Source organism: Hyla sarda, chromosome 7 (assembly GCF_029499605.1).
Source record: "Hyla sarda isolate aHylSar1 chromosome 7, aHylSar1.hap1, whole genome shotgun sequence".
Classification (NCBI taxonomy): domain Eukaryota; kingdom Metazoa; phylum Chordata; class Amphibia; order Anura; family Hylidae; genus Hyla; species Hyla sarda.
In genome coordinates this window covers 91,529,378-91,557,270 of record NC_079195.1, presented here as the reverse complement: position 1 = coordinate 91,557,270, position 27,893 = coordinate 91,529,378, and the positions used below count along the sequence as shown (strand labels likewise).

At 42.8% G+C, this 27,893-nt stretch overlaps 1 protein-coding gene across 1 annotated transcript in view; it reads right to left on the bottom strand.

Moving 5' to 3' along the window:
• Positions 1-27,893, bottom strand: part of PCDH15 (protocadherin related 15) — a 1,516,206-nt gene that overhangs the window by 536,101 nt on the left and 952,212 nt on the right. The window contains exons 21-22 of the mRNA XM_056530010.1: positions 24,811-25,119; positions 8,204-8,428 (exon numbers count right to left, since the gene is read on the bottom strand). Coding sequence (XP_056385985.1) covers positions 8,204-8,428; positions 24,811-25,119 — 534 coding nt within the window. The remainder of the gene's footprint in view (positions 1-8,203; positions 8,429-24,810; positions 25,120-27,893) is intronic.

The window sequence follows — 27,893 nt, the reverse complement described above, 5'->3', positions numbered from 1 at the left end:
TAAGGTGTATCCATATCAATGGCCCACCCTGTATTTCCGTATAATAAACAGAACTCCTTGGGACAGCTCCTTAGCCAGTATTCTGAGAAGGAGATATATACCAACATTTTGTCTGGTGCTTATTTCTTGTGTTGACACTCAGCAGTATACAGTGGCAGTCATGCACATTTTAAGGCCTAACCAGCAGCCCCCGGTAACAGCTAGCGGCTGTGTCTTGACCAGCAACCCATTTGCTGTCATCATTTGGTTAACACTGTCATCCACTTCATCACAAGTGACATATGACAACCCAGTCAACAGTCGGTGGGTTCCCCAGACACAACCCTCAGTTGGCATGGCCCGGGAGCAGTCCCTGTCCTCCCATTGCCTCTGTCCTAGGCTGTTCCCTCTGCAGACGATCAACTAGAGGACAGTCAGCAGCTAATGCCCAGCCAATAAGTAGAGGAGACATCCACCACTTCACACGCTAGGCAGGAAGGTAGTGATGAGGAGAGTGACGTGGGAGGTGGTGATGTGAGCTTTCAGGCTCCTGAAGCAGACACTGTTGAGGAACCTAAGGAGGACATCAGTGACGTGCAGACACAAATCGATGATGATGAAGCCGATCGCACTTAGGAGCCGGGTGCAGAAGGGGCTTCATCATCATCTGGAGAAGAGGGTTACAGGTTGCCCGTGAGGCAGCAGCTGAGCCAGCAAGGTGGTAGCATGGTTGGCAGTCAGCACGGTGGCAGAAGTGGAAAGTCTGGAGCTAAACGTGCCCGGGATAGACCATCTGCTTTGCGGCAGCCTACCTTACCAGGAGATAGAGAAACAGGGGTTCCTGGAGTCGGCAGCATTAGCAGCCAATCAGTGCGGACTGTTGGTGAGAAAATCAGCTACTCGGCGGTGTGGCAGTTTTTAATAAAGCAAACGGAGGATATTAACCTGGCCACATGCAAGATCTGTCGGCAGAAGGTGAAGCTTGGCCAGGGTTCCAATGTTGGCACCACAGCCCTGCGACAACATATGTAGCGTCACCATAAAGCGGCCTGGGATAACTGTGGCTCCTATGTGGTTTTCCAGCCTGCTGCATCACCCAGTGGCACGCCGCTCCCTGTTTCAGCCAGCCAAGGCTCCACCACCTCAAACGAAGGGAGCTGTGTGTCATATCTATCTTCTGTCGCTCCAGATGCTCCTGCTCCTCCTGTTCTGGTGCGGCAGTCCCTCCCTTTTCAAGTGGACTCTGCACCTTTCAAAGAACTGATGGATTGTGCCGAGCAGTGGTGGAGAGTCCCAATCAGTAATTTCTTTACGAAGAAGTCAGTACCAGCCCTGCACAATTTTGTGGAACAGAAGGTGGGCCAGTCCTTGAGCCTGTCAGTGTGTACCAAAGTGCACGGCAGCACCAACATGTAGAGCTTTAACTACTGTCAGGGACAATACATGTCCCTTACAGCCCACTGGGTGAATGTGGTTCCTGCACAGCAACAACAGCAACTTGGACAGTTAACGCCGCTTCCGCCTCCATGCTCTTAGGCCATTGGTCCTGTGACAGTGTGCGACTCCACCTCCTCATCCTCCACCATGTCCTCAGCCTCCATGGACAAGTCTCAGTGCCCCTTCAGCATACAATGTGTGCAGGGCACAATGGTGTCACGTTGTCATTCACATGGTTTGCCTTGGCGAATGGAGTCACACAGGGGAGGAACTGCTAAAAGTCATTCATCAAGAAATTGAATCATGACTTACTCCACAAAAACGTGCAATGGGAACCATGGTGACCGACTACGGGAAGAACATCTTCTCTTCACTGCAACAAGGAAGCCTGAGGCATGCGCCCTGCATGGCACACCTGTTCAATGTGGTTGTCAAGCGGTTCTTGAAGTGTTCCCCCCCCCATCTGTAAGACATCCTAACAATGGGAAGTAAACTTTGCATGCACTTCAGCCACTTGTACACCACAAAGCACACCCTCCTTGAGCAGCAGCATCAGAATGGTATCCCCCAACATAGTCTGATTTGCGACGTTTCCACAAGTTGGAATTCCAACCTCCATATGTTGAACCGACTATACAAACAGAGAAAAGCCATCACCGATTTCTTGATGATCCAAGCAGATAGGGACTCCCCTGTGTTATCTCAATGTCAACCAGTGGCAGCTCGTACGTGACACTTGCCGTTTGCTCAGGCACTCTGGGGACGCCACCTTCTTAGTCAGGCACCAGGATTACGGGATGAACAACGTCATTCCACTGCTTAATTTACTACAACATGTGTTGGAAACAATGGCTGGTCAGGGCTTTGGTGAAATGGAGCCTACATCTCATGGCCACATGAGCCCTGTGGAGGCTGAACTGGATGAAAAGGGCACAGTGGAGATCATTAGGTTTCACGAGATGTGTGGTTTTTCTAGTCATCTGACAGGAAAGGAGGAGCAGCCAGAGGAGCTAGAGGGTTGTGAGGAAGGTGAGACAGAGGACCCAGACACACATTGGCAGTATGCAGTGGACATGGAGGCAGGTAGTCCCTCCGAGTCACTTGCACAAATGGCACGATGCATGCTCACTTGCTTGCGTTGGGACCACCACATTTTTACCATTTGGCAGCAGGATGACTTCTGGCTCTCCACCTTATTGGACCCTCGCTACCGGCACAAAATGGTGGCCTTTTTTACACCCACTGAGAGGGAGGACAAACTGACCTATTACAGAGACATCTTACATAGTCAGTTGGCCGATGCCTACCTTCACCAACATCCATCCTCTCATAGGTCTGATTTGGGGGGCCCTCTGTGCTCACCTTCCACTGCCATGGCTTCTGGGGAGGGGGTGGGGATTGCAGGAGCAGTTTCAGCTCCATCAGCAGCACCCTGAGTCTACAGTCCTTGATGAGTAGCCTTCTTCACGCACATATTGAAGCAACTCATAAGCAGCAGGTAGACCTGAAGCAGGACCTGAACCAGCGGGTGGTGGCATACCTTGACATGCCCATGCCAACACACCTTGAAGATCTGCTGGACTTCTGAGCAGCCAAACTTGATTTGCGGATGCAACTAGCATCTAGATGCAACTAGAGTTTGCCCTTGAAAAGCTGTCCTGCCTTGCCAGGAGTGTAACATCAGAGGGGGTGTTTAGTGCGGCGGGGGCCATAGTAACCCCAAGGAGAACTCGTCTGTCCAGGAAAAATGTGGACAGACTGACCTTTGTGAAGATGAATCAGGCATGGATCAGCCAGGATTTCCACCCACCAATGCCTGATGCATCAGAATAGATTGACCATGGTGCCACACCAATACTTCACAAATATAGATGGTGCTAAACATATTTAAGGTGCTGTTCCCCAGTTACAGACATTCCTCCACATCAGACCACAAGTATTGAGGATATGCATTAGCTAAAATTTTCCTTTTCTTAGGATAAAATGTATTTACCACAATATTTTTTTAAAATCAAATAAAAGGAAAGGTGTGCAAAAAACAACATGTGCCACCTACACCATCAAGTATTGATGTGATGCAAAGGTGGAAGGGAACAACGTATGGTCCTTTGTAACTGGTGGGGGTAAAAGCTTCCTCTCCAAGGCACTACTATTGCATTATTAATGCCCTTCTTGGCAAGTGTTACTTGCCCTAAAAAGGACGGCCCCACACAGGAACCTTTCCCTATTTTGACCTACAAACACTGACATTTCACAGAGTTTTTAGGTGGAAATAGGGAGAGTTTCCTGTGTGGGGCTGCCCTTTTTAGGGCGAGTAGCACTTGCCAAGAAGGGAATTAATAATGCAAGAGTAGTGCCTTACAGGGGAAGTTTTTACCCCCATTGATTACAATGGACCATACATTGTTCCCTTCCACCATTTAGAGGTCTTGCATCACATCAATACTTGGTGGTGTAGGTGGCACATGGTGTTTTTTGCACACCTTTCCTTTTGTTTGATTTCCAAAAATGTTTGGGTACTTATATGTTATCCTAAGAATGTTATTAAAAGTTAAGTTTTAAGTAATGCATATCCTCAATACTTACTTGTGCACACTAACACTTTTACAAAAGAGACCGTTTTCGTCTGCCTACCTGCCTCAGCTACTATTCTGATCCTGCCAACCGACTGATGCCACACATCTGATGCAGTGTTCTCCTTTTTTCGCTCACCTTCGTCACCGGGTACTGGTATGGCCACCCACTGCCCGACTATGTCACCTGGTCACCGGTGGGGGTAAAAACTGATGCTGCTGATGCCACCTCCAGGCTGTCTCATACTGCCATCATATGTTCTGCTCATGCTTCCACCACCTCCAGGCTGTGTCATTCAGCCACTATATGGTCTCCTCATGCTGCTGCCAACTTCAGGCTGTGTCATTCAGCCACTATATAGTCTGCCCTTGCTGCCACCAACTACAGGCTGTGTCATTCAGCCACTATATGGTCTCCTCATGCTTCTGCCACCTCCAGGCTGTGTCACTGTACCACCATGTGGTCTCCTCATGTTGCTGGCACATTAAATAAAACTTTTTAGGTTCATCTTTTTGAAGTCTTCAATCTAAATGTTAAAAAATATCTTTAATCTTTCAATTGTGAGGCCATATGGTCTCCTTATGCTGCCGCCACCTCCACGCTGTGTCATTAAGCCACTATGTGATCTCCTCATGCTGCCGCCATCTCCAGGCTGTGTCATTCAGCCACTACATGGTCTCCTCATGCTGATGCTACCTCCAGGCTCTGTCATTGTGTTGCTCTGAGACAGTGATTCTTATAGCGACGCCTCTAATCTGCATGTCATACTGAATAACATTATTATTTCACTAACCCGGCACACACCCTATGCATGTTACAGCAAGGCAAAGTGTTCTACACCCCTATTGAGGCGCTCTGTAGGTCAGAAATAACTGTTTTGCCGCAAATAAATTCGGACTGAATAAATTTTTTTCAGAAGATTTGGCGAATCTGCCGAATCAAATTTTCAAAAAATTATCTCATCTTTAATTATTACTTTAAGTTATGAAATTACCAAAACATATAGTACACCATATGGTTAATATGACAACCTTTGGAAATGTTTATATTTATATAAAATAATGTAATATGATGATATACTGAATATCTAAGCACTGCTGATCTGAAAGACTAATCTTTTGTTCACATATACAGCAATAAATCACTGTACAAACCCATAACCATATATCCGAATGTCTCTATCCATTGATTGTACTGATGTATGTGAATGCGTTGAAACCCTGTCATCCGATTCCATGCACTTGCACTTATATACAGTACATTATCTCCGCAAAGCCTTTTTCTTTTTTGCACTAAATACACCAATGAATTGTAAATCATTAAAAAGCCTATTCCTTACAATATGCAGTAGACCTGCATTAGATATGGTTTACCACACATGATATAATATGGCTTGTAGTGTAATTTATTTGGTTTGAAAAATAGCTGCTTTTTCTGTTTACAGGCTTAAGTCAATGTCATGAAAAATAAACTGCATATATGGCCAGTTAGTATTTCTGCTAAACCTGCTGTCACAGTGATAAAGTACATATATTTGTTGTTATTGCTACACATGGGTGAAATAGAGAATAACAATGTGGGATTCATTTCATTACGTGATGCAATTACAATAGTGTATGATGGAAACAACTATAAAAAAAAAATATATATATAAATAATTTCTGATTTCTTCCCATTTTGCACAACAAAATGGATTTAACTGGATATACTTTGAAAGCCATACTTATCCTACAAAATAATCAAATAATGGAAATATATACTGTACCATTGAGCTATAACATTAAACATTGGGAAGAGAATGACATTTATTAATCACATTTCCTTTTTACATCACATGGACAGCAGGGAATCAAATTACTTCCAAATTTTACAATAATAAAAAATAAAAAATGGTTACTTCCAAATCCTAGTTTTATTGTGATTCGCTTTGGGCAAATCAGTACAGGAGTAGGAACTCCTTTGAAAAGACAATCCCTGCTCCTGTACTTACTGGGCAGTGTGGCATAGACTGTTTCATTTGCTGCTCAATTTTTCCTGGGACAATATTTCCTGGGACAGATCCAGAGAATAATTGCCATCTAGTGGTAAACGGCGAGGCCCAATGGATGACTGCTACCCTGGGATAAATGGCAATGCTATATGCAGGATTAGTAAATGAGTGCTGCCAGGGAGTAAACAACAAAGCTATATGCAGAAGACCAGAAAATGACTACCATGTGGAGGTAAGCAAAGTTCAGTGAATATTTACTGAGCAATGAGGCATAGAGTATGTTCTTCTTGCTAAGCATTTAAAAGTGTCAGGGTCAGTAAACAGGTGTAGCATAAAAGTGTTTTATTTGCAATGTATAAAAAAAATATTAAAAAACATAATTTTAGTCATGTACTGGATCAACATTTCTGCTCTTAGATTGCATTAAATGTCATGCTTAATATGGATCCATGGCAAAAGTATATGACTTGCATGAGCTTATCTCTGTAGAACCAGTCAAATAGTGACAAGATAGCAGGCAGTGACAAGGGCACAGATGTAATGTTCAAACAGGGCTTCTCCTGTCTTTTTTTGTCAGTAAGGGCCCGTTCCCACTTGGTGTATATGCAGCATATTTCACACTGAGCAAAAGCTGCTGAAGCAGCGGGAAATACACTGCGTATCCCTCGCTCACCATTCACACAGGGCTTTCCGGCGACAGCCCTATGTGTGCAGTGAGTTTTGGAGGCAGGGCCGTGTGTCGGCATGACTGTGATGTGCGGCTCCGCCTCCAAAACTCACTACACACATAGGGCTGCCGCCGGAAAGCCTGTGTGAATGGTGAGTGAGGGATACACAGCGTATTTCCCGCTGCTTCTGCAGATTTTGCGCAGCGTGAAATATGCTGCATATACGTCAAGTGGGAATGTGCACTAACAAAACAAATACAGTCTTCAAACTCAGGCATAATTACATACATAGCAAATACGTAGATACTTTTCCTGTCTATACAGGTGGCTTACTACCAGCCACCCAACAAAGTAGACAACTGTAGAAAGAAATGTAGAAAGAAAATGTGTTAATCAGGTCACAAAAACTCCTTTTTAAGGCAAACTTCCTGATTAAAACTGTGATTAGTGGCAAAGGTTCCTCTAAGCCTCACTTGTAGATTGACTCTCACCTAATTTTAAAGCCTAGTGACGAGCTGTGGCTATCTGGGCTAGCCTGTGCTCATCTGGGCTAGCTTGAAAACCTAGGGTGGCCAAGGAAGGGATTAAAAGGCCTCACTACCAAACCTGCCTTTCAGCCCATAAAAATCCAGGCCTGATAACAGGATTTACCAAAAGCCCCTATAAAGCTGTGTCTCACAAGAGATTTAACTATTTCTGGATTTCCCATAACTCACCGAGCTCTCCTTGAATTATATATTCATTTTCTGAAACCTGGTATCCACATAGAACAGATACCTTGGGGAAATATAGTGATTCTAGACAACCATTCCTGTCACTATCTATCTAGATATACAGTGGTACACCATGGGTTATGGACTTCTGCACAAGACACTAACAAATAAGATTCCAGAGACATTCTCTATAGTGGGAAGCTTTTATTGACTTTTATTTGTATATGCAAAATATGTTATGGGTAATGTTGAAACCTGTTATGTTTTATGGTTGGAACAGTGAGGAAGATTTATTTCATGCTATCTGAAATTTAGACAGCATAAAACTAGATTTGCTAAATTTATCATCGTGCTGCATTTTATGACCCCTCTTTTTCTATCCCAACAAATGCTGTGAAGTTCAGACCAACAGGGGAATTTATCATTGTCTGTGTAAATCAAGTTATTATTCCGGCCTATTTCCTGTACGCACCTCGTGTGCTTTCCCAAAATTTATCAAGAAGTTGCACATTATTCGTGAATAATATGGTCTAGGCTGGAAAGAGATTGCGCAAAAAGTTGAGTATTCGTGCAAAATTTGTGGCAATTTTAAATTGTCTTTATTGTTAAATCAGTAACCACTGCAAAACAGAAAGCCCTCTTGACTTCAGTGACAAAACTAATTGAAAAAGAACATTCACAAAAAGTCACAAAAGATGTGTACAATTCACCCATTGCGCATAAATTTGGCATAAAAAAAGGGTAAAAACAATAATACATTCCCCACAATGTCCTTAAAACAATTAAACAATGTAAACAATGTAAAGTATTCTCATATAAAAAGACATGTTTTATTTCCTTACCTTTACTCTCACTGTTACAGTAGCAATTCCAGGAGGCATGCTTCCCATGGCATCAAAAGCCTCAACAAGAAATACATATACGGCCTCTTTGCCCGTGAATGATTCGTAGTCAAGTGGTTTCAGAAGAGATAGCTCTCCAGTTGACGAGTTCATTTGAAAAAGCTGCAAAACTTCCTGGGATCTTATCCGATAAGTAACATTAGCACCGAGATCAGCATCCTTTGCCTGAAACACAATAAACAGATCAATATTTAAATCAAAGCAGACAAAGCTGGTGAATAACGTAGGTTGAAGGGCATGAATAATTGAACCAGAGAAAATATATGTATTGAGTTTCAGAGAAGTCTCCAAAATAGAATTGAACGCTTACAGTTGTTTTGCTTTTTGTTATGGGTCATTTTAATGCATTGATCAGGAGAAAATATGAGCAGTTCAGCAGATATTTATCTGGAATTTCTGTCACATTCACAGTAAAGGTGCCGTCTGCAATCTCTCAACTTGATTAGAATTGATCTTTAACTGTTGAATTAACTTTGTCATCGCAACGAGAATAGACTCTTCCCAGCCTAGTTATTGTACTGGTGACTGCACTGCCATTGTAGTTGACATTCTTGGGAGCAATGTTATGACTTATACCCCAAGGGTTAGCAAAAAACTATTTGAAGGAAGTCCTAAATTATAGAAATAGTTTTTTGTTTTCTTTGTAAAAGAGTTGCCTACAATTAGAATAAGAGGTTTGCATTGTCCAGAATCAGCACCACTTTTGTCCAGGGGCTGTATCTATTATTACAAAGGAACCAGGGCATCAGAGGTTGATAAAAACGCTTTCTTTATTCAAACTTTATAAGACAGCTGAAAAAAAAACTTTAGCGCTTTAACCCCTTAACAACAATGGACGTAAATGTACGTCATGGTGCCATGGTACTTAACGCACCATGGAGTACATTTACGCTCCACCACAATCGCGAGCACCGGACCCGTGTTCACGTCATGCGCGGCAGGTCCTGGCTGCTGTCAGCAGCCAGGGACCCGTCAGTAATGGTGGACATCTGTGATTGCACGGATGTCCTCCATTAACCCCTCAGATGCTGTGATCAATACAAATCACAGCATCTGCGGTACTTTAAATGGATGATCGGATCACCAGCAGCACTGCCGCTGAGATCCCATCATCCATAATGGCGCGTGGAGGTCCCCTCACCTGCCTCCTTCCATTACCAGGGGTCTTCTGCTCTGGTCTGAGATTGAGCAGACCAGATCAGAAGATCACCGAAAACACTGATCAGTGCCATGCCCTATGCATAGCACTGAACAGTATTAGCAATCAAATAATTGCTATAAATAGTATCCTATGGGGACTATTAAAGTGTAAAAAAAATGTTAAAAAAATAAATAAATAAATCCCCTCCCCCAATAAACACGTAAATCATCATTTTTTCCTATTTTACCCCCCAAAATGCATTAAAAAATGATAAACATATTTGGCATCGCCGTGCGTAAAAGTCTGAACTATCAAAATGTATTGTTAATTGAAAAAATTTTATTGGCCTGGTTCTTAAGGCAAAAAATGGGCCTGGTCCTTAAGGGGTTAAAACCTACAAGTGTCTGATAACTTGAGGTCTGACCTTTTGAGATGCCCAGAATCTTAAGAATGGGGCTCCAGCTCTTCCTTTGCATGGAGCTGTAGGGTTTGCACATGCTCCCCTTGCACTTTCTGGGAGTCCCATAAACACGACTAAAATGTATCCCCTATCCCGTAGATATATACGTTTCATCTGTTATGGGATTAAAATTATAAAGAGAAGACAGATACTGATGTTTTGTGTACTGTCCGCTTTTGTGCTTGGCTGAGGAAACTGCATCATATCCAGCACCAAAATTGAATCTATTCATAATGAATTTGGAAACCTATGGTGGAATCAAGAAGCTACTCAAGCCTTGGTCAGGGTATTTACATACAGGGCTGGGGAACTGAATTTGCCTTTTCCTGGAGGAATAAAATCCTTGCTTCAAGTTAATTTCTGTTATTTCTGTTATTACTTCTTTATCTTGTCATTGGGAAAGCTCCATGACATTGTATAGTGATTACGATCTAAGCCGTCCTTATTTACATTACTGTAGTATACAAAAGCTAAGGCAATGTAGCCGACAATCATTACCATTACTGCGTATGCAAAGCTAAAATTGCTCAATATACCTATGAATATTTACAATAATAGAAACAAAGTTAAATGCTAATGCATGAAGAGCAATAATATGCTAAGAGGAACCAAGTAGAAGATCAGTGTTTAAAGTAAACCACAGGGGCTCCCATATGGGAGATAAGTTTGTAACAACATTTATCACTTTGTACCGAAAAATAGCAAGAAAGGATTTATATTACAGCAGAGGAAATATATGATTATGGAGCACTAAACTAGGCGTAAAATGGATTTTTAAGTATGTTAATACATGTTATTTACTGTATGCAGCTTTCCTATTTACTCTGTGTTGCAGTTCATCACAGTTTTCGAGGTTTGTGATAGCAGTCAGTGAATTTGTGAAGATAGGAAACAACCTCTTGTTCAGGCGCTGCTTAAAGGGGTATTCCAGGCAAAAACTTTTTTTATATATCAACTGGCTCCGGAAAGTTAAACAGATTTGTAAATTTCTTCTATTAAAAAATCTTAATCCTTCCAATAGTTATTAGCTTCTGAAGTTTTCTGTCTAAGGGTGCGTTCCCACAGGGCGTATACGCAGCGTATTTAACGCTGCACAAATTTTATGGCAGCAGCGGGAAATACACTGCGTATCCCTTGCTCACTATACACACAGGGCTTTCCGGTGGCAGCCCTATGTATGTAGTGAGTTTTGGAGGCGGGGCCATGTGCCGGAGTGACTGTGACACGCGGCCCCGCCTCCAAAACTCACTACACATATAGGGCTGCCGCCGGAAAGCCCTGTGTGTATAGTGAGCAAGGGATACGCAGCGTATTTCCCGCTGCTGCCGTAAAATTTGCGCAGCGTCAAATGCGCTGCGTATACGCCCTGTGGGAACGCACCCTAACTGCTCAATGATGATGTCACGTCCCGGGAGCTGTGCATGATGGTAGAATATCCCCATAGGAACTGCACAGCTCCTAGGATGTGAGTTATCAGAAAGCAGTTAGACAGAAAACAGCAACTCAACTTCAGAAGCTAACAAGTATTGGAAGGATTAAGATTTTTTAATAGAAGTAATTTACAAATCTGTTTAACTTTCCGGAGCCAGTTGATATATAAAAAAAAAGTTTTGGCCTGGAATACCCCTTTAATACAGTAAAGCCCCAAATACTTGGATACAGTTCAAGCATTCATAGCACTTGTCTATTGAAATGGCCGGACGAAGCACACCAAGTGTGCGAAACTAGAGCTCGGTCGCCACCACCTGTCCCCCCACTCCCCTCTCTTCTGTACCCTGCATGTGAGTATGTCTCAATAAAGAAGACCCTGCAGCCACATTAGTGGAATTCCTTTGGGGAGGCTCTGGCCCGTCCTTGGTGGATTGCGCCGAGGGCCTGGAAAATTTTTGCTCTCATATTTACCAAAATTAAAGTAATGACACCTTTTGAGGGTAAAATCCCCCTTCCTCAGATTGTCATTTGAACAATTCTGGAAACTCGATCTAACAGTGTTTTCATACAGGCATATTTTGCATCCTTATTATGCTTCTTTATTTTGGACCATACAATGGATAATCTACATACAGGGGGGTATTTATCAATTTTGCCTGTTGACAGTTTCTTTTTACCCTTTTTTTTCACTTTGGTTTTCGTGGACATGAACCAAATTTATCATTTGGTGCAAGTTGTTAGTCATTTTGGCTCAAATGTTGAAATCAGCTGTTCACAGCTTCTTTTACACAGAACTTAGGGGCAACAGAGGACAGCGTATTTTACCCTGTAGAGCAGCCATTTCAGAGTCCCTCCTGCAGTATATCAGCAAGCGACATGAGATATTTTCTTTTGTGGGGTTTATAGCCACCATGTGAAATGGATTTTAATTTCAACTTGGGTAGTTTTTTTTTTTTTTTGTAACTTTAGTGCAGTGGTCTTCAACCTGCGGACCTCCAGATGTTGCAAAACTACAATTCCCAGCATGCCCGGACAGCCGTTGGCTGTCCGGGCATGCTGGGAGTTGTAGTTTTGCAACATCTGGAGGTCCGCAGGTTGGAGACCACTGCTTTAGTGCTTACCTTTCCTGAACCTGTGTGGCCATGTCCAATGCTGGCTCAACGGAGGGTGAAGGTTCCTCAGAGATAACTATTTCGAAGGATAGTATTGAGCAGCCCTGGAGGCGTCGCTGCTTTCACAAAAAAAATGTTTTAATGTATTTTGACGCCTTTACATTTTCTGACATTGTTAAGTGTGTTTTCCATGTGCAAAATTTCTTGGTGGGGATTTGGACCAAAAAAAAAAAAACAGGATTTGTGCCAAAATTGCGCAAATTATGAATTACTGACTAAAGTTAAAATCACACACAGGACCGTGGGATTTTGAGAAAGTTGTAAAAATGAGAGTGGAGAAGATGCGCCAAACTTTGGCGCAAAAAGACACTGCGCCAAACATTGCGCCAAAGTTACGTGAAAAAATCTAACACATAAATCCTTTGATAAATAACCCCCATAATCTATTGGGCTAGTTAGATGGGTGTATAAAAACACTGGTATTTTAAAAATGATACTACAACCCATTAAATCTATGCAAAAGGACAAAATACAGATGTCCCATATGCGTTCTGTATTTCATCTGTATTGCACCAAAAACAGTTATATTTACACATACATTTTTGAGGCTCACTTTAACTTTTCTAAGTTAAACATGTCTAAAAAGTGCAGATATTTTTTTAGCTTATTTGTGGTTACGTGCTTTTTTATTATGGTTTTTACACATAAATTACCAAAAATTGGAGATCCTGATGCTGAATAATAATGGCTGTGAAAAGTAATAGTTGTGTGAATATAGATTTTTTTTTTTTTTTGTCTACAGTGGCATCATCACATAATGCAACATCCTACTTCTGTCCAATTTACTTTTGTTAAAGCAAGCTACCTAGGTGTCTCAAAGGAAATCTGCCACATTGAAAATGAAGCCCAATCTGCAGGCATCATGATTACAGAGCACAAGGAGCTAAGCAGATTAATTTATTGGTTTGATGGAAAAATTTGAGGACAAATTGTAATTTATTCATGTAAATCACTACTCTTCCTTGGCTAAATTATCTGTGTACAATTATCAATGGAGAGAGCTGTCAATCACTGAATAGGACCATCCACTTGACTTCTTAGGCAGAATTAACAAATATTTTCATACTTAAAGGGGTATTCCAGGCCAAAACTTTTTTTTAATATATCAACTGGCTCCGGAAAGTTAAACAGATTTGTAAATTACTTCTATTAAAAAATCTTAATCCTTCCAATAGTTATTAGCTTCTGAAGTTGAGTTGCTGTTTTCTGTCTAACTGCTTTCTGATGACTCACGTCCCAAGAGCTGTGCAGTTCCTATGGGGATATTTTCCCATCATGCACAGCTCCCGGGACGTGACATCATCATTGAGCAGCTAGACAGAAAACTTCAGAAGCTAATAACTGTTGGAAGGATTAAGATTTTTTAATAGAAGTAATTTTCAAATCTGTTTAACTTTCCGGAGCCAGTTGATAAATAAAAAAAAAAGTTTTTGCCTGGAATACCTCTTTAAACAACAAATTGTCCTGGAAATATTTATATAAAAATAGTCCACAATCAAATGTCCAATCCAGAGTTGATCCCCTATACAAGCTTGGTGGTCTGGTATCTGTTGAGAAGTGGATGACACGTGACCGTTGCACCCAATCAGTGGCCTCAGTACTCATGTGTTGTACTCCTGGCATCATGGCACCCAACATTGAATGGTAAAGCCTGGAGTACAGCACATGATCACTGAGGCTACAACAAAACACCAGCCCCAGCCTGGTACATGGGTTTGCCAATGGATCAGACAGATGCATATGAATTCATTGTGTTATACATTTGGGGCCACTGACAAAAAATTATATATATATATATATATATATATATATATATATATAACTCAACGTGTGTGTGTGTGTATGTGTGTATGTTCCACAAAAACTTTCAAACGGATAAAGATATTAACATGAAACTTGGCACACATTATATGTCAACAACAAACATAGGATAGGTAATTTAACCCTTACTCACCCCCATTTGCCAGGGGCGGGGTTTATGTTTAAAGTCCCATGCAAGTCAATGGGAAATATATGTTACTGCATAACTTCCAAACGGCTGGAGATATTTCGATAATACTTGGTCACATGTTACTTATATGTCCACTTAAAATATAGGATAGTTAATTTAACCCTTAACTACCCCTATTTGTGAGGGTCGGGGTTTTTGTTTAAAGTCCCATGCAAATCAATGGGAAATGTATGTTCTCATATAATTTCCGTATGGCTAGAGCTATTTCAATACCTGGTACACATATTATGGGTCGGGATATGAGGACGGGATATGAGGTTGGGATAGGAGGTCGGATAGGAGGTCGGGATAGGAGGACGGGATATGAGGACGGGATATGAGGACGGGATAGGAGGTCGAGATATGAGGACGGGAAAGGAGGTCGGGATAGGACGATGGGATAGGAGGTCTGGATAGGAGGTCGGGATAGGAGGTCGAGATAGGAGGATGGGATAGGAGGTCGAGATAGGAGGTCGAGATAGGAGGTCGAGATAGGAGGTCGAGATAGGAGGTCAAGATAGGAGGATGGGAAAGGAGGACGGGATAGGAGATCGGGATCGGAGGTCGGGATAGGAGCTTGAGATTGGAGGACGGGATATGAGGTCGGGATAGGAGGTCGAGATAGGAGGACTGGATAGGAGGACGGGACAGGAGGTCAGGATAGGAGGTCGGGATAGGAGGACGGGATGGGAGGTCAAGATATGATGACGGGATAGGAGGTCGGGATAGGAGGTCAGGATAGGAGGTCAGGATAGGAGGTCGAGATAGGAGGACGGGATAGGAGGACGGGATAGGAGGACAGGATAGGAGGTCAATATAGTGGGACCGGATAGGAGGTCGTGATAGGAGTTCGAGATAGGAGGTTGAGAAAGGAGGATGGGATAGGAGGACGGGATAGGAGGTCAGGATAGGAAGTCAGGATAGGAGGTAAGGATAGGAGGTCAGGATAAGAGGTCAGGATAGGAGTACAGGATAGGAGGTCGGGATCGGAGGTCAGGATAGGAGGTCGAGATAGGAGGACGGGATAGGAGGATGGGATAGGCGGACGGGATAGGAGGTCGGGATAGGAGGTCAGGATAGGAGGTCAGGATAGGAGGTCGGGATGGGAGGACGGGATGGGAGGTCAAGATATGATGACGGGATAGGAGGTCGGGATATGAGGACGGGATATGGGGGTGGGATATGACAACAATATATGAGGACGGGATATGAAGTCAAAAGCTTCCCCCTTTGTTTATTTTTCTCCCAAACAAGAATTCGGAAGGAAAAACAGGGCAACGCCGGGTATTAAGATAGTATATATATATATATATATATATATATATATATATATATATATATATAAAACTCAATGTGTGTGTATGTATGTATGTATGTATGTTCCACAAAAACGTCCAAACGGCTAAAGATATTAACATGAAACTTGGCACACATGTTACTTATATGTCAACAACAAACATAGGATAGGTAATTTAACCCTTACTCTCCCTCATTTGCCAGGGGCGGGGTTTATGTTTAAAGTCCCATACAACTCTATGGGAAACATATGTTACTGCATAACTTCCAAACTGCTGGAGATATTTAGATAATACTTGGTCACATGTTACTTATATGTCCACTTAAAATATAGGATAATTAATTTAACCTTTAACCACCCCAATTTGTGAGGGTCGGGGTTTTTTGTTTAAAGTCCCATGAAAATCTTTGGGAAATGTATGTTCCCACATAACTTCTGTACGGCTGGAGATATTTCAATACCTGGTGCACATATTATGGGTCGGGATATGAGGTCAGGATAGGAGGTTGAGTTATTTGGTCGGGATATGAGGATGGGATTTGAGGATGGAATAGGAGGTCGAGATAGGCGGTCGGGTTATGAGGACAGGATAGGAGGTCAAGATAGGAGGACGGGATAGGAGGTCGGGATAGGAGCTTTGGATAGGAGGTCGAGATAGGAGGATGGGATAGGAGGACAGGATATGAGGACAGGATAGGAGGTCGAGATAGGACGACAGTATAGGAGGTCAGGATAGGAGGCCGAGATAGGAGGTCGAGTTAGGAGGTCGGGGTATGAAGACGGGATAAGAGGAAAGGATAGGAGGTCGAGATAGGAGGACGGGATAGGAGGATGGGATAAGAGGTCAGGATAGGAGGTCGGGATGGGAGGTCGGGATACTAGGTCGAGATAGGAGGACGGGATAGGAGGTCGGGATATGAGGTCAGGATAGGAGGTCGAGATAGGAGGAGGGGATAGGAGGTTGGGATAGGAGGGTGGGAGGGTGGGATAGGAGGTCGAGTTAGGAGGTCAGGATATGAGGACGGTATAGGAGGTGGAGATAGGAGGATGGTATAGGAGGTGGAGATAGGAGGACAGGATAGGAGGATGGAATAGGAGGAGGTCGGGATATGAGGACTGGATAGGAGGTCGGGATAGAAGGTCGAGATAGGAGGTCGAGTTAGGAGGTCGGGATATGAGGATGGGATAAGATGACGGGATAGGAGGTCGAGATAGGAGGTGGAGATAGGAGGACGGGAAAGGAGGTGGGGATAGGAGGTCGGGATATGAGGACGGGATAGGAGGTCGAGATAGGAGGACGGGATAGGAGGTCGGGATAGGAGGTCGAGATAGGAGGATGGGATAGGAGTTTGAGATAGGAGGGTGGGGTAGGAGGTCGAGTTAGGAGGTCAGGATATGAGGTGGAGATAGGAGGTGGAGATAGGAGGACGGGATAGGAGGTCGAGATAGGAGGACGGGACAGGAGGTCGAGATAGGAGGATGGGATAGGAGGACAAGATAGGAGGACTGGATAGGAGGTCGGGGTATGAGGACAGGATATGGGGTTGGCATATGACAACAATATGTGGGGATGGGATATGAAGTCAAAAGCTTCCTCCTCTGTTGATTTTCCTCCCCAACAAGGATAATGAAGGAAAGACCGGGCAATGCCGGGCACTCAGCTAGTGTATATATATATATATATATATATATATATGTATATATATATATATATATATATATATATATATATATATATACAGAGAGAGAGAGAGAGAGAGAGAGAGAGAGAGAGAGAAAAAAACAGCACTCCCCAGTAAATTTCCAAAAATAAAAGGTGCATGCAGAAGTCAGACCCGGGTCAGGAGTCCATATTAAGCAAAACAATTAATATATCCGCAGCACTCAAGTCCATGAAAAATGTGAAAAATGTATTCCATCAAAAAAGTGAATGTCACATAGCAATGTTTCAACCAGCTCTCCTGGTCTTTCTTAAGTACTTGAGTGCTGCGGATATATATTCATTGTTCTGATTTTATTTCTGTATTTCTCCAGACTTGAAATATTTTGCTTCACGATTTTATCAAGGACACTTTTTTACTTGAACTAAGACCCATTAATATCACATTTGGCTATTCCATTAAAATGTCAGTTTGTTGTTTGTTTGTTTTGGGGGTTTTTTTTTTAGCCTTTTGCCACATTTTTTTTTTAATGGAGCAAGTATAAGTGGGCACCACTCGAAACAAAATCACTGAGGTGTTACATGTTTCAGAACAACGCTATCACATTCAACAGCAATAAATACATAAAGAGTCATGTGGAATCATAAAACCTGAACAAATATAGCCACATTTTATTAATATATTACATATTGTTAAGGACATAAAAGACTTAAAAAACATTAAGGAAAAAAAAAACTAAGACACAATTCATCCAAGATTTCACAATACTGTGCATCAACTAACACCCCAAACAATAAAAAAGATTTCTAATAAGGTGTGGAAAGAAATGACAATTCAGGTCAAGAATACTTCCTTCTTGTCCATTAACCCATTGTCAATAATTAGAGATGAGCGAACTTACAGTAAATTCGATTTGTCACGAACTTCTCGGCTTGGCGGTCGCTGACTTTTCCTGCATAAATTAGTTCAGCTTTCATGTGCTCCGGTGGGCTGGAAAAGGTGGATACAGTCCTAGGAGAGTCTTTCCTAGGACTGTATCCATCTTTTCCAGCCCACCGGAGCACCTGAAAGCTGAACTAATTTACGCAGGATAAGTCATCAACTGCTGAGCCGAGAAGTTTGTGACGAATCAAATTTACTGTAAGTTTTCTCATCTCTATCAATAATAATAAATAAGAAATAAATTAGAATGGTACAATCAGTGGCTAGGACAAGGCATTAATGCATACAATCTATTCCCAGCCTCCGGAAATAGCACAGTGTGCATGTCGGGCTCAAAACTATGTTCCAGCATCTGTACACTGACTCAAAGCCGTCACCTCACACTTGCACAATGCGGAATTGGTTCCCATGCATAGTTATATATTAATCTAATAAAATACCAAGTATAGTATATCCTTGAGAGTAATAACATTTATGTTGCATTGGCATACATAAGGGATGATGTTATAGTAAAGCAGAATAACTCTGAATGATAATACTACAGATGTGTAGCGAGGATGTGTGTCTTTGTTTTTAGATAATTTCAAGGTCTGATATATTCATAACATTTGATGTAATTTTTTTCATATTTTCGCACATGACTCTTTATGTGTTTGTTGGTACAGCAACATGATATGCATGCTGTATAACATCTATTTTTTCTCTTAAAAACATTTTCAATTGACTTTAGACCTCAAGAAAAAACAAACTATAAAACAGGAAAAAGAAAAGGATTTGTTCTGTAATGGATGCAAGTTCAATCTGATACAAAGGATCAGTCAAGAAAAGGACAGTTGATCCTAAAAAGTTCCCCGCTTCCTATTTGTTTTTTTCTTCTTTCTTATTGTAAGAAATAAAAAAAATAAAAAACATGATTTTTCAACAGGAAACAAAAACATACTTAACATAGCCTTAACCCTGCACTATTATTGTAAAAGAAGAAAAATAGATTACGTTGGAAATTATATAACAAATATAAAAGATTTACCCCTTAAAGATGAGCGCCGTAAATGTACGGAGCTGCTAAGAGATACTTAGCTCACAGCGCCGTACATTTACAGTGCTGCATTCCTTATTTAACAGCAGCCACCCGGCATATCGCCTAGGGGGGTCCTGTGATCAATTCGGACCGGCGAATCATGGCTTTTACAGGTCAATGGTGACCCGGAAAATAATGGTTATTGGTGCTGTCCGAGATGGCACCAATCACCCTTGCCAACCAGGAGTGAGGTGGTACTGGTGCCACCTCACGATCCCCATGATTGATCGGCCGAGACCGGCCGACCAATCACAGGTCCTGCGGGGCGAGTGATTGATGGTGGGGCCGGCGGGAGTCACCTTACCAGTGGGTCCGGAGTCGGGTCAGAAGCGGCGGCAGTGGGGTCCAGAGCGGTGGCGCCGAGTATAGAGGAAAAAGCGGTGCCAGGATCCGGCAGCGGCAGGAGTTGAGGCCTCTGTGATTCCTGTGTTGCTTAGCAACAACTCCCAGCATGCACAGCCAAAGGGCATGCTGGGAGTTGTAGTTATGCAACAGCTGGATGCCTAACTACAACTCCCAGCATGCCCTTTAGCTGTCTGTGCATGCTGGGAGTTGTAGTTATGCAACAGCTGGAGGCACTTTTTTAAATGAAAATTGTGCCTCCAGCTGTTGCATAACTACAGCTCTCAGTATGCACAGACAGACAAAGGTCATGCTGAGAGTTACAGTTGTGCCTTCAGCTGTTGCATAACCACAACTCCCAGTATGTCCTTTGTCTGTCAGTGCATGCTGAGAATTGTAGTTTTGCAACAGCTGAAGGCACACTGGTTTGCAAAACATTGGGTTAGGGTTTGTTACCTAACTCGGCGTTTCACAACCAGTGTGCCTCCAGCTGTTGCAAAACTACAACTCCCAGCATGCACTGACAGACCGTACATGCTGGAATTGTAGTTTTGCAACAGCTGGAGGCACACTGGTGCAGAAACAAACACAGCGGTAGTCTGTTACCTAACTCAGTGTTTCCTAACCAGTGTCCTGTTGCATAACCACAACTCCCAGCATCCACGGTCTGTCAGTGCATGTAGGGAGTTGTAGTTTTGCAACAGCTGGAGGTCCCCCCCCCCATGTGAATCAACAGGGTACATTCACACAGGCGGGGGTTTACAGCGAGTTTCCCCCTCCAAGTTTGAGCTGTGGCAAATTTTGCGCTGCGGCTCAAACTCCCAGTGGGAAACTCGCTTTGAACCCCCGCCCGTGTGAACGTACCCTAAAAACACTACACTACACTTACACAAAATAGAGAGTAAAGCACTACAACACTACATATAAACACACCCTTACACAGTTACCCCCTCCCTCCCATAAAAATTAAAAGCACCCTCGTATGGGACTGTTTCCAAAACGGAGCCTCCAGCTGTTGCAAAACAACAACTCCCACTATTGCCAGACAACCATTGACTAGCCAGGCATGCTGGGAGTTTTGCAACAGCTGGGAGGTACCCTGTTTGGGGAACACTGTCGTAGGGTATTTTTGGTGGAGGAGGCAAACACCATGCTTGCATCTGTGTCTGTTCCTATGTAAATCCCTAATACAGGCCTCAAATGCGCATGGCGCGCTCTCACTTCGGAGTCCGGTCATATTTGAAGGCAATAGTTTAGGGCCACATATGAGGTATTTCCGAACTCGGGGTCACATGTGGGGGGGGGGTCCACTGCTCTGGCAGCACGGGGGCTTTATAAATGCACATGGCCCCCGACTTCTATTCCAACCAATTTCTCTCACCAAAAGCCCAATGGCGCTCCTTTGCTTCTGAGCCCTGTAGTGCACCCACAGAGTATTTTACATTTACATATGGGGTATTTCCATACTCAGAAAAAATAGGGTTACAAATTTTGGGGGGCTTTTAATCCTATTACCCCTGGAAAAAAAAATTGGGGTAACACCTGCATTTTAGTGAAAAAAATTTAAATTTTCATTTTCACTTCCAACTTTAGCAAAAATTTGTCAAATACCTGTGGGGTGATAAGGTTCACTACACCGCTTGTTACGTTCCCTGAGGGGTGTAGTTTCTCAAATGGTGTGCCATGTGTTTTTTGTTTTTTTTTCTGTTCTGGAACCTTTGGGGCTTCCTAAATTGCGACATGTCCCCCAAAAAGATTGGAGCAAAATTTGCTCTCCAAAATCCCATTGTAGCTCCTTCACTTCTGAGCCCTGCAGTGAGCTCGCAGAGCACTATACATCCACAGGAGGTATTTATTTACTCGGGAGAAATTAAGTTACAAATGTTGGTGTTTTTTTTCTCCTTTTAACCCTTTTAAAAAGGAACATGTTAATGTCTCCTCTGAAACTTTCTGAATGTAATTTTTGAATACTCTGAGGAGTGCAGTTTTCATAAGGGAGTCCATTATGGGCTATTTCTAACATGAAGACTAGAGATGAGCGAATTTAAAAAAAAAATTTGATTTGGCTGATTTGCCAAATAAAAAAAAAAAAAAAAAAATCAATTCGATCCAAATAATTTATTGGCAAATTTTTATCAGTACTGTATTTTAATTATGTGTTTAATAAAGTGTGTGACTTTCACTTTTTTTCTCTATTTAAATAAAAAAAAATTAGGTAGTACTACTACTCCCAGCATGGAACAGACTGCTCCTTGATGGGAGTAGTAGTACCTGTGGTAATAGAAAGATCGCCCCAAGTGTAACTCCTGACACCCGTTCTGTGTAATGTATAGATGTGGATGGCTTTCTCGTATCTAGATAGGACAATTATATAGGGTGTCATAAGGGACACCTGCTGTGATCTGTTCTTAACTGCAGGTACTACTGCTCCCATACTCTGCTCCATGCTGAGAGCTGTAGTACTTACATTAATAGACAGTTCGCAGCGGGTGTTACTTCTGACACCAGATGTGATCATCCTGTATAATGTATAGATGTGGGCGGCCGGCCACTCTTCTCTGGTCCCACTGTAGTAAGAGTATAAGCCGTATATATATACATATATATATATATATATATATATATATATTATTCATAGAACAGCTATCACGCCCCCTACCGTCGGCTTGCATAGAGGGGCGGAGCGTGACGTCACACAGGGGCGGAAACGTGACATCACACGCCGCCGGCCCTGCGGCCGAGCATAGTCAGACCCGGAGCGAACACGCTCCGTGGACTGATTACTAACAGGGTGCCGCGTGCATGATCATGGACGTCCCCAGCTGCAGGACTCCCGCGATCAGGCATCTTATCCCTTATCCTTTGGATAGGGGATAAGATGTCTAAGCACCGGAGTACCCCTTTAATAAAGTGTATGTGTGTTTCACTTTTTTCTCACTATTTTTTTTTCCATTTTTTAGGTAGTACTACTATTCCCAGAATGGTATAGACCAGTGGTCTTCAACCTGCGGATCTCCAGATGTTGCAAAACTACAACTCCCAGCATGCTGGGAATTGTAGTTTTGCAACATCTGGAGGTCCGCAGGTTGGAGACCACTGGTATAGACTATTCCATGATGGGAGCTGTAGTACCTGTACTAATAGACAGATCACCCCAGGTGTCACTCTTGATACCCAATGCGATTGTCCTTTCTATTGTAGAGATGGAGCGGCTTTCTCCTGCGCTCACATCTCTGCACTTTCCTCCGGCCGGCCAGTTACGTGAATAGAATTAACATCACTTATTCATATTTCCCACAGAGAGTTGTGAATGGCCAGATGATTCCAGCCACTCACAGCTCTCTGCAGGAAATATGAACAATAGGTATATATACGGCATATACTCATACTACAGTGGGACCAGAGAACAGTGGCTGGCCGCCCACATCTATACATTACACGGGACGATAGCATCGGGTGTCAGAAGTGACACCCGCTGTGATCTGTCTATTAATGCAGGTACTACAGCTCCCAGCATGAAGCAGAGTGTGCTCCATGCTGGGAGTAGTAGTACCTGCAGTTAAGGACAGATCACAGCAAGTGTCACTCCTGACACCAGCTGTGATCATCCTATCTATTGCAGAGATGCGAGCACAGGAGAAAGCCACTCACATCTATACATTATGCAGGACGATCGCAGGGGTGTTGCTAATGAAGAAATTTGTTATTTCGACTTAAGTGAAAGTTCAGATTCGGCCTGAATCAAATTTTTCATGAAGTTCGGAGCGAATTCGACTTTGTCAGATTGGATTTGCTCATCTCTAATAAAGACCCTCAAATTCCCTTCAAAACTGAACTGGTCCCTGAAAAATTGTGATTTTGAAATTTTCGTGAAAAATTGGAAAATTACTGCTAACTTTGAAGCCCTCTAATGTTTTCAAAAAGTAAAAACATATCAACTTTATGATGCAACCACAAACTAGACATATTGGCCCAGATTTATCAAACTGTGTGAGAGAAAAAGTGGAGTTATTTTTCCACAGCAACCAATCACAGCTCAGCTCTGGTGATGAGCTGTGATTGGTTGCTATGGGAAAATCTCTCCACTTTTTCTCTCACACAGTTTGATAAATCTGGGACATTTTGTATGTGAATCAACATATAATTTATTTGGCATGTCCATTTTCCTTACAAGCTGAGAGCTTCAAAGTTATAATTTTTTTTTTCGGTGTGCCCTTGCATTATAGACCAGGAAACCCTGCGTCCTTAAAAGGTTAAGGTCAAAATAGGCTGCGTCCTTATAGGGGTACTATGCTGTTAAACATCTTATGCCCTATCCAATGGATAGGGGATAATATGTCTGATTGCGTGGGGGCAGCTGCTGAGGACCCCCTGAATCTCCCTGCAGCAGCCCGGTACATCAGCAGCCTGGAACTAAGTTTTCTCTGAGGCTGATGATAGGTGATGCAGGGGACGGGGTATTGTGACGTCATGCCCTGCCCCATCAATACAAGTCTATGGGAGGGGGTGTGACACCCCTTCCATAGACTTGCACTGAGGGGGTGGATGTGATGTCACAAGAGGTGGGGCGATGACATCACAATGACGTGTCCCCGGCACCACCCGTCATCAGCCTTGGAGAAAACTTAGCTCCGGGCTGCTGAGATACTTTTTTTGGAAAGGGGATAAGATGTCTAACAGCGGAGTACCCCTTGAAGGGGTTAAACAAATTACTGAATATGTAAAAAATTACCATTTACAGTAAGGCTCAGTTCACACTGCAGAATTATTGAGCGGAATATCACTTAGAAATTTTAGTGCAGCAGAACCCCAAACATGGCAACTTCAAATCAACTTCCCCTGCTGAAATTCATTCATTTGACGGAATCTAAGGGGAATGGATTGCTGTCTGCAGAGACTGCAATGTTCACATGGTCCTAGTGTCCACTAAGACTCTAGCCAGCACTTGGAGACTCTAGCCAGATTTTTTTCCAGCTTGAGATCCCTTAGTGTCAACCTAGTCTTACATTATTCTTATAAACTCCTTAACTCACCTGAACTTGTAGAAAAACTGTTCCTGGTATCATATTCTCAGGTACGGAGACTGCATAAGAGGAATTTGTAAATACAGGGCTATTGTCGTCAATATCAGTAACCTTTATAGCCAGTGTTATAGAAGAACGGCGAGAGTCAGTGGGGGCTCCATCTGTTGCCTCGACAATGAGTTCATAATAGTCTCTTGTTTCTCTGTCCAGCTTTACAGATGTATAAATACTACCATTGGATGTGATCCGGAAAACATTATTGAGGTTTGCCAGGCTGTAACGAACTTGACCATTGACTCCAGCATCAGGATCTGTTGCCTAATTGGACAAAGATAAAATAAGGTTAGTAATTCAATTCACTGTTAGTCGGCTGTAGAATTCACAATGATGTATTACCACTATTTCCTAACATCAGTAATGAATAAGGTTCTATACATTTGCTGAAAGGATGAAACGTGAGATGGGAAAAAAACAACAAACAGCCTGTATTTTGAGATCTCAAAAACCTAGTATGTATAATGAAATATATACGTAAAACTTGTAATTGTGAGCAAAAAATATATAATAATAGGTATTATCTCATATATGTACAGCCAATACCCCCTTATTCATGTTCTTTTGCTCATAAAAAAAGTTATTTTAGAGATTAGAGTTATAATTAGAGTTAAGCAAATCGAAGCTGACAAACTCAAATTCATTACAAATTTAATGAAAAATTTGATTTGCAACAAATGTGAATCGCTTCATTAAACTCCATTTAGTGCCGTCCAGGCTCCAGGGCATCTAAAATGGCAGATCCCCATGTCAGTACATGGGACAAGGAACACTGGAAAGGCAAGGCGGGAAGGCGGGTAGGCGGGATGACCCTGAATCACATACAGGATGCAGCCTATAAGCAGCCAGTCACCCCTGTGATGCCAAAGCCCTATATATTCAGAAGCCATTTTGTGGCTCGTCATATCATTCCTTATACTGCATAGGAGATAGGACGGACATCGCTGTGTGTGTGTGTGTTACACACAAAACCTCATTCCAGCAGCGTTTCACATCCTAGTCACATGAGCTTTCTGGTGGACAGAGAGCTGTACTTTTTTTTTCACTGAAAAGGATTTTTACTGCAGCCATCAACCTCCCAGTCACTTTCTTCAGCATTGTATTGCAGAGAGGGGCAGAGAGCTGTGTGTTGCCTCATATATGTTGCTTCAACAAGCCGCCTCAACTTCATAAACCTTAGCAGAGGAGGCAGAAATAATTTTTGAGCGCAATTCTGTGTCTTTTTTCCACAACAAATCTGATGGTTATACTAGTCTGTAGACAGTATAATACCCAGCAGTCCTAATAGTCTGTGAGAGAGTGCAATTTTGGGTTTAGTACACAGAAACTGTGTACTGCTGGTGTTGTGCAAAAATACGTATTTTTAAGTGTACTGTAGCACATTTTTCTGCCCTCATAAGTGCATACCACATGCCTACATCTAAGTGGTGTACAAAATCTGTCAAGGGCCTACATACTGTGAAAGGACAGCCAAAAGTAATCACTGGCTGGTGTTTTACTCAAATAATTTTTAAAGCATACAGTATTGCATGTTTCTGCCCTCACAAGTGCATACCACATACCTACATCTAAGTGGTGTACTATTTTATACCTGTTAATCTATCAAGGGCCTACATACTGTGAAAGGACAGCCAAAAGTAATCACCGGCTGGTGTTTTAATTAGCAGTGACTGTGTGCTGGTGTTGTGCAAAAATACATTTTTCAAGTATTCTGTAGCGCATTTTTCTGCCCTCATAAGTGCATACCACAAACCTACATCTAAGTAGTGTACTATTATGTACCTGTTAATCTTTCAAGGGCCTACATACTGTGAAAGGACACCCAAAAAGTAATCACCGTCTGGTGATTTACTCAAATAATTTATGAAGCATACAGTGCTTTTTTAAGTGTACAGTAGAGCATTTTTAAGTGTACTGTAGAGCATTTTTTAAGTGTACTGTAGAGCAGTACACTTTTTTAAGTGTACTGTAGAGCATTTTTCTGCCCTCATAAGTGCATATCACATACCTACATCTGATTAGTGTACTATTTTTTAGCTGTTAATCTGTCAAGGACCTAGATACTATGAAAGTACAGCCAAAAGTACACACCTGATGCTCTTCTAGACAAATACTGTTTTAAGCGTAGTGAAGCATTTTGCACTCCCCTCATATACGCAATAAGTATGTCAGGCACAGAAGTGCCAGGACATGCACAGAGGAGTGGTAGAGGCCTAAATTCATCAGGCAGAGGTCGCAGCAGACTAGGGGCGAGTGGCAGCAGGAGTCGCAGCGAGAGGCCTGAGCTCCCGGTATCAGCTAACAGTCGCGTCTCGACCAGAAACCCATCTGCCGTCATCGATTGGTTAACACAGCAATCCACTACATCACAAGTGACATCTGATACCCCCAGTCAAAAGTCGGTGGGTTCCAAATCTCAGCTGGCATGGCTGGGGAGCAGTCCCTGTCCTCCCATTGCCTCTCTACTATGCTGTTCCCTCCCCTAAAGAAATTTCTTATGCTGTGGGTTCAGCCCAGCCAAGAAGTAAAGGAGACATCCGCCGCTTCCCCCACTAGTAGGGCAAGTAGTGATGAGGAGAGTGATGTGGGAGGCGGTGTTGCCAGCATTCAGGGTCCTGAAGAAGACACTGTTGAGGAACCTGAGGAGGACATCAGTGATGTACAGACACATGTTGATGATAAAGCCAATTGCAATTGGGAGCCAGGTGCAGAAGGGCCTTCATCATCATCAGGAGAAGAGAGTTGCAGGTTACCCGTGAGGCAGCAGCTGAGCCAGCAAGGTGGTAGCATGGTTGGCAGTCAGCATGGTGGCAGAAGTGGAATTTCTGGAGCTAAACATGCAAGGGGGAGAACACCTCCTTTGCGGTAGCCTATCTTCCTGGGAGGTAGTGGAACAGGGGTTCCTGGAGGCGGCGGCAGTAGCAGAAAATTAGTGCGGACAGTTGGTGGGAAAATCAACTACTCGGTGATGAAGTTTTTCATCAAGCATCTGGCGGAGGTTAACATAGCCCCATGCAAGATATGTCGGCAGAAGGTGA